Raw genomic sequence first — 8,100 nt, 5'->3', positions numbered from 1 at the left:
GCATTAAAACTAGTCCATTCTCATAATATTCAGCCTAATTTCCTGGTCTAACCTGAATTCTCTGTACAGATGAAGCAGGTCAGTATGTGTTTAAACTTCTGCTGAGAGGACAGTGCTGCGATTGTTTGCTATCAGCCCTCTTAACCTTCTCCAGTGCAATCAGACTCAGACCACAAAGACGGGGATAGTTAGGAAAAGTGTGGCTTTAATGTAAACACAACATTCGATTGGCTCAGCACAAACATTCCACATGAGAGCAACCAATAAACTACTGAATAGGATGGGGTGCAGCACAAAAACATTCACAGTAAAAAAAAAAATCTGGTATAATCATAATATATATATACAGTACGGTGCTTTTAAGGTGAAAATGGAGATAGGATACGGGGACTGATATGTGATAGGTAAGAGTATACAGGGATGGGAAGATGAATTTCTGGGTGCACAGGTGAAAATGGAGAGCTGTACTTTTTCTCTGTGAAAAGAGAAATGTGACAGACGGGGGATAATGGTTCCCTGTTTTCTGATCAGGGGAGAAGAGGGTTAAAAAACTCCCCAACTCCCCCAGACAGAGGCTGCCTCAAATAATATTGTTCTCCTCGTGCAGTCTTCTATTTCTACACAGATTCACATCGAAGGGTAAAGCACCACACAGAGAACAAGATGTCATTGGAGGGCTGCTTTCTACCCTCTGAACCGCAGACAGGTATCGTGTACCCCAGTTTTTCATGACAGGAAATAAATATGTGGCACGGGATTTTCAGGAGGTAGGAGGAGGCATGTAGGGCATGAGGTTAAATAATTAAATCATTCGATGATAATAAAATGTTATATCTCTTACTTAAATAATATTAGTTGATAGAGTGAGCTATGATTTTTCTGATCCTAATCCCCTGTCGTTCCGATCTGTCGTTCTCAGATGGTTGGCACCGATATGATTTTTTTTTTTTTCTTTTTTTTTCTTTTTTTTTTGAGATATCATTGGCTGATAGGTGTTTCCTCAGGGTAAGGAGGCCAGTGGCAATGGGCGGCCATTCTGAATAGAAGAATCGTCTCTTTCATTATGTTTTAAAGTAAAAGAGAAAGCAGAGAGTGGAACAGACCTGCAGGCTACTCAGTCATGTGTGGGACTGAAGGAGAGGGGAGCTTTGTCCCTTCTGAAAGTTAAAATAGCCTCCTTCTTTCAAACCATGACCCTCAGCCACGAGTACAGCACCTCCCCAACATCATAATCATCTCCACCTTCACACACACAGCAGCTCTTCAAACGGAGCACCAGAGGTTGTATTCAGGACAGATATAAACGCCTCGAGACTTGCACATAAAAAAATGTCACATAAAGAATGGGACAATATTCCACGTTGTGCTTAAAAATGACATTGCACACTCCTCGTGATGTATTTCTGGGCTGAGTTTTTGCAAAACAAGACTCGAGCTGAATAAACCCCTGGTGCTGCCGCTTCTGTTTCTTTCCGATTGTTGACACATTCATCAACAAAAAAAAATGAAACATTCAGCTCAAAAACACATTTTGATATGACAAAACTGGGGTTGTATACTGAAATCAAAATGAGAGGAAGGGAAGAAATCATGGCAATAATCCAGTGTGGTGTCTGACGGCAGCTCTTTGGGTCCATTTGGACGTGTAGAATTACATATTTATGTGTTTAAGTATCATCAAAATTATCATTATTAACACCTCATACTCTCCATGACAACCTCTGTGCTTGGCCAGGCCTCAGTATAAGCCACACCCTCTAAGGTTGTTTGCAATAATGATGTCAGTAACGGCATCAAACACTACCTGGATGTTTCCTGTGTCTGTGGCACAGGTCAGGTGACAGTAGATCTCCTTATTGGGAGAGCGGTTCTTACTCTCGAACTGAACCTGAATATATGCCGTAGCATCGTCGTAAGTATTAGCACCTGGAGACAAGTGGAGGAAAAAGAGAGAGAAGAGACCAGAGAGCATGAGGGACTGACGTTCATCACTTTGCTCAGGGTGCAGCTCTGACTGAGAATGAATGTAAATAAAGGGACTCACCTGTGTATTCTGGAAAACAGATCGTCAGCGGCGACTTCTTGATCTTTTCAGCGAACAGATCCTTCTTGTTGAGGAAGAGGATGATGGAGGTGTCGATGAAGAATTTGTTGTTACAGATGGAGTCAAAGAGCATGAGCGACTCATGCATGCGGTTCTGCAGGAAAAATGAACAACAATGAAGTTACTGTTACAGTGAGGAGAGAGCTTAAGGATGTGAGGTTACAACAAAACACCAGAGTAAACACTGCATATAGCCAATTTACAGTTTGACTGACTGCTTAATGTACAACTGAGCAAATACAATAAAGTTGCTGATGATGTTACAGGTATATCTGTCAAAGATTGGATTTTATTTAACATCAGTGAGGAACAAAACAAATAATCATCTTAGAAGATTTTTCATTTTAACCTGACCCCGAGCTCCTGATATAAAACATACACACACACATACAATAAAAAATGAATAATAAAATAAAATAATCCATTAAAAAATGGCCAAATGAATCAACTAGAGTGGCATTCAGAGAGAGCAGACCTCCACCATGGCCAATGTTAAACAACATCCACCAGAAACTGGGCTATATACATAACAATTTGTTGTGCATAAATAAAATTGACTCATGCAGAGAGAGGCACTGAAATCATGCAGCTCTTTTCTATGAAAACTGTCAAATAAATACAAAACACACAAAATATAAATTTTTGGCATCATCAGTCTGTAAATACTCGTCTTGAGGACCCCAGCCACAATTGAACTAATGTTATTGAGATCATATGGCATCCATCTTGACCACTATGGCATCAGCATGTCCCAGTCACAGCCTTTAACATGAGCCAAAGCCCCACCATGAATTGTGCACCAGAGGGATTCAAACTATATGAATGGAGTCACACTTACAGTTGTTTCATCTTCATGGAGCACCTGGTCGTATCCGCTCAGAGCAACACAGAAGATAATGGCCGTCACATCTTCAAAGCAGTGGATCCACTTCTTCCTCTCTGACCTCTGACCTCCCACGTCAAACAGCCTGGAAAAAGTGCAAAAAGTCAGTTCAGGCGCAAGAGCTGTAATCCCTGAACCTAATCTAAGACAAAATGCCAACAAAAAAAGACCAAGGTGTCACAAGCTACGATGCTGCGGTGTCTCTCCGCTTGCTACCTGAAATGTAGGTTTTTGAAGGTGAAGTGGGTTTCAACGATTCCGGTGGTCTTCACTCGGGTTCTCAGGATGTCCTGCTCTGTGGGCTGATAGTCTGCTGCCCCAATCCGGTCTAGACTGTCCAGGTAGCTGGTGACAGCAGAGAGGAAGATCAACAACACTGTGGATTGGAAGACCAGTGTTTTTCTTTTTCTTATGTTCTTATGATCGTTTTGGTCTACTCACTATTGAGCAGAGTCGTTAAGCTGGTATTCCCGGGCACGACTGAAGCACTCCTGAGTCCCAGCGTCGGCCCATACACGCTTCATAGCAGTGAGAAGCTCTGCAGAGTACGGCTCTGTGTCCTCCATACGACTGACCACATCGCAAACCAGCTTAGCATCAGCCTGGACAAATACATTTCATAAGGTCAGAGGAAGAGGATCCAAATTATATCTGTATATTTATCATTAGTAATGTTATCTATTGTAATCTATCTATTGTAATGGTATTGTGGGCTTTTTACAAAATCAGATATTTCCAAGAGTGGCGACAGTTGTAGTTTGACCTAGCATCCAGTCCATGTGAGGGTCATCAACTAAACATCTTAACCCACACAGATATCGTAATTTATATCAACAGAATCACATTTTTAACCCCTAAATTTCAAGGTTGGATCAGTCAAATCAAGTTTCTAGCCTCGATCATTTCAGCTGGGGAGTAAAGGTCAGACTAACTTTTCTATCCTTGTCTCCAAACTCGATGCCCAGCGAGTCCATGGCTCGGAGGATGGCTGCCAAGCTCTGGATGGTGTTGCTGTAGACCACAGGCTTATACTGCTTCACGTCATCCCCAGAAAAGCCATCTTCATGGATAATCCTGCATGCGCGCACAGATATTAGCACAGAGACACAAGCTTGGACTAAACAGAAAAAGTCACATATGTCCATATGTTCCTGCAGACTTAAACAATTTTCTTTTTTAAAATAAAAGCTCCACGTGTTTTGGCAGATTATTGAGCTCTATGTGTGTGTGTGTGTGTGTGTGTGTGTGTGTGTGTGTGTGTGTGTGAGAGTGTGTGTGTGTGATAGAGGGTTCCTGCCTTCTTGGCATCAAACACAACACACATATCTTTTAGTGCTCTCTCCCTTCTTCCTACCATCTTTACCTAAAATGCATCTTAAAGTGTGTCAGTGTGTAATGGGACAGAAATTGATCACATTCTCAGTCTGTGATTTGTACTTAGACGGTAATGTGATATTTAAGCCATTTATAATTAATGATGGGCAATGGAGTGGAACCAGACAGAGTACTAATCAATCACACTACACAGGACTCTGCTGTTACATTTAGTACAACACAGTTAAACTCCTTATAATCTAGTCAACATTAATTATCCACCAGCGCACCCTCACCCTGAGCTCACATACACTAAATCTACAAAAAATCACTCATATCTTCCTGAAACTGACTTGCAATCCACATTTAAAGTTCAACATCTTCTCTTTGAGTCCTTTGTGATCAATGATTGATGATTGATGAGGAAAATAAATAAGGGATTCTGTTTTTTTTTACCTATATTCATCTCAGCAGTGGACGTTAGGAAGAGATGTTTTATAGCAGAGGTCAACTACCCTGCCTGAATCAAAGACCACATCCACTAACTCCGCTCAAGTGACTGATCAATCGTTTTTCTTTTGTCCAACCAACAGTCCAAAACTCAAAGACATTCAGTTTACTATCATGTATGACAAAGAAAAGCATCTAATCCTCACATTTAAGGAACAGGAACCAGCAACTGTTTGGTATTTAACAAATGATTAAAACAATTATTGATTCATAAAAATAGTTTCTCATTAATTTTCTGTCAATCAGCAAATCAATTAATCAACCTATCGTAACTGTGACAAACGTTTGCACTGGGATCTTTAGGCATTAGGTTTACATTTTCCCTGGGGAACTGTTGTTTCAGTGTCTGTAAAATGCACATAATTAGGGATGATAAGTGAATAAGCCTCATAAGCCAAAGACAGAAGTTTAGATTAATATACCAATAAGGCTGCAACTAACAAATACATTCATTATCAATTAATCTGCACATTATTTTCTCGAATCATTGTTTGCCCATTTTCAAATTGCTCGATTTGTCCAACCAACAGTCCAAAACCTCAAAGACCTTCAACTTAATATCATTTTGGATGAAGAAAACTAGTAAATATTCACATTTAATGAAGTCAGAAGTGGTGAATTTTTGCCACTTCTGCTTAACAAATGGCTTAAACGATTAATAGATGATCAAGATAGTTGCAGATTAATTTTTAATTGCATGGACTAATCATTTCAGCTCTATATACAGTACGTGCGGTTGATGAAAACTTCACTGACCAATCAGAGTCTGAAAAGTGTAAAAATAGACGCTCTGACATTTCTGCAGCTGACGAGCATGGTAAGTACTACGTCTGCTGTCAATGAAGTTGCCTCTTGTTTAATTCATATAATCCATCTTCTCCATTGTGTGCTGTGATACTCCTGCATTATATGTCACATTTTCACAGTTTCTTTTTTTTTTTAATTGTTGTAAAGTTGTTTCTCTTGGCCTCCCAGATTCTCTCTCTCTTCCTCCCTCTCCTTTTCACACCTACAATGCGGTGAAACTCAATCAGGTACAGTTTCACTGTAGCACTCAACCTCATTTCACTACCACAGCCAGGCCTGGATCAAACAAAATAAACTCTGGACCAGCATGTGATGATGATGATGATGAAGATTGGACAAAACACAGCAGAGCATACTAAATTCACCCTTCAATACCTAAAGTTTATGACCTGCAGTGTGTAGTAAAACCCATCCATCTGCTCCTTGCTTAGGCTAAAGCAAACCATGAAGAGTGTTTGTAAACACTATTTGGCCTCACTGTCTTGACTTCAGGGCAGAGCACTGAGTTATGGACAACCAGAGACCACAGGGAGGGTAATGAGGTGATGGGAAGAGGAGGAGGCATCTTGGGCGCAGTCAGTGCAGTGCAGGCCGGGATGTGCCGAGCAGGATGGAGGCAGAGAGAGAGAGAGACACGGTGCTGCCCACAGACACTGGGAAAGATGTTTCCCAGGACAAAATATACAATGGACTGGGCCTTTTCCTGACTGAAACATCGAGAAACTTAACTAAGAGGTTTAGAGAAAACAACAACAGTGATTTAAAACATCAAAGAGTGATTTAGCTTAGACAGGGGAAGGTTTAGATGCGGTTTTAGAAGCCATATTTCTGCGTAAATCCGCTTTATAGGCAAAGTACTCCCGGCGATATCGGGCACTTAAAGCCATTAAGATTAAAAGCAGAGGTATTCACTAATGGAGCTGTAGTGACCTCACTGTAATTCACACAAACACACACACACACATACAGGGAGAGCGAGCGAGTGAGCGAGCGAGCGAGCGAGAGAGAGAGAGAGAGAGAGAGGGAGAGAGAGAGAGAGGAACAACACCCACATATCCCCAGTCGCACACTCCCTGTAGTCAAGTAAAACCCTCGTTAACTACATTTCAGCACCCAGGCAGTGAACAGCACCCTGGGACGCACCGGTGCGGCCTCCGCAGCCTCAATGTCTGTCTGCACGAGGTGCTCGAGTCACCGGCACTCCTCCGGGGCTATGGCCTCTCGAAACATGGCGGCTCAACCTGCCTTAGCACAGATAAGGGAGGCGCAATCTCGGGCCTTTTACTCTGGCTGTGTAGAGGAGGGTTAAAATAAACGATAAAAAGGACACTCACTTCATCTGTTTGACGATGGTGCTTTTGCCGGACTCTCCGCCGCCTGTGGAGAAACGGAGGGCAGAGTGAGAGCCGGCAGTGAAATCAGTACCACGGAGAGCACCTCCGCCCCATGCAGTCCCACCACAAGCAACACCGAGCCGAGGCGCAGCAGCCCCACGGCCGGAGAGGCTCTTCTCTTACCGAGCAGAAGCAGTTTGACGTCCTTGGCGGCGACCATCCCGTCCTCCTTCAGGTTTTTCTCGATGGCCTTGCTCCGGTCCAGAGCTGCGCGCTCCTCGGCGCTCAGTGTACATCCCATGTTTCCAGGCGAATGAACAATCCCGTCGTCGCTCCGGTCCGCCCTGTCCGCCCTGTCCCTCACCGACTCTCAATCAGCGCGATGTCTCTCACTCGCTCCTCTGCGCGGTCTGCTACAGCATTAGGCCCGGATTGAGGGCAGAACAGAGCCGGGATCCAGAGACGCTCTTTTCTCCGTGACTCTGAGTGTGTGTCTCTCTCCGTCCCCTCTCTCAGAGGGGGTTGGGGGGTGGGGTCGTTGTGCTCGAGCCTACGGGGTTGGGGTTGTTGTTAGGTGGGGAGGGGGTGTCTCTCTCTCTCTCTCTCTCTCTCTCTCTCTACAGGGCGGCGCTGATGATGATGACAGCGAGCGCGAGCGATTTCATCGTATGTGTTCACGAAGGCAGGCAGGAGGGGCGCGAGAGCACGGAGCAGGGCTGTCCGCGCGAGACTCACCTACCGCAGACAATCTGGCTGACGTCAGAGCAGCCGAGGTTTAATCACGGCCTGTGAAAGATTATTCACATTGGAGAGACTTCAGATGGGAGATGTCCTCCTGTCTCCTGGTGTCGGTGCAAACCGTGCCGTGGTTAAAACACTGATACTCGTGCCTTCTCGAGGAGTGCACCGACATTTAATCATGTCAACACCAAACTACATTTACATTAATATGGAAAAATTATATTTGTAAATACAAAATTTACAAGCAAAAGGGAAAATGTGTCTATATGACAAAACATTTCATCTATAGCTGAATTACTAACAAAAAAAATGCTTTCTTTCTGTCTTTCTTTAATTTTTTTTTTACACATTGTTATTTTTACTTGCTACCTGTTTTAATAAAGTTTTTTCACTATTGTATTTGAATA

General features: G+C 43.1%; 1 protein-coding gene across 1 annotated transcript; it reads right to left on the bottom strand.

The window, feature by feature from the left end:
• Positions 1–187: 187 nt before the first annotated feature.
• On the bottom strand, positions 188–7,613 carry LOC111222288 (guanine nucleotide-binding protein G(o) subunit alpha-like). The gene is made up of 8 exons (XM_022745975.1): positions 7,136–7,613; positions 6,953–6,995; positions 3,920–4,061; positions 3,429–3,589; positions 3,204–3,332; positions 2,943–3,072; positions 2,045–2,198; positions 188–1,926 (listed from the first exon to the last, which is right to left on the bottom strand). Exons 1-8 carry the CDS (start codon positions 7,251–7,253, stop codon positions 1,739–1,741), a joined length of 1,065 nt encoding a protein of 354 aa, XP_022601696.1. The 5' UTR covers positions 7,254–7,613; the 3' UTR covers positions 188–1,738.
• Between the last annotated feature and the right edge of the window lie 487 nt (positions 7,614–8,100).

The sequence above is a fragment of the Seriola dumerili genome, unplaced genomic scaffold (assembly GCF_002260705.1).
Source record: "Seriola dumerili isolate Sdu_G_001 unplaced genomic scaffold, Sdu_1.0 BDQW01000003.1, whole genome shotgun sequence".
Lineage (NCBI taxonomy): Eukaryota > Metazoa > Chordata > Actinopteri > Carangiformes > Carangidae > Seriola > Seriola dumerili.
Note: the sequence above shows the minus strand (reverse complement) of the source record. Positions and strands in the feature narration are given on the sequence as shown.

Excerpts from the sequence above, each read along its gene's own strand:
- LOC111222288 (XM_022745975.1), bottom strand. The coding sequence starts at position 7,253 with ATGGGATGTACACTGAGCGCCGAGGAGCGCGCAGCTCTGGACCGGAGC. Across the intron at positions 6,996-7,135 it reads CGTCAAACTGCTTCTGCTCG|GCGGCGGAGAGTCCGGCAAA; the intron begins GTAAGAGAAGAG and ends GTTTCTCCACAG. Across the intron at positions 4,062-6,952 it reads ACCATCGTCAAACAGATGAA|GATTATCCATGAAGATGGCT; the intron begins GTGAGTGTCCTT and ends GCGCGCATGCAG.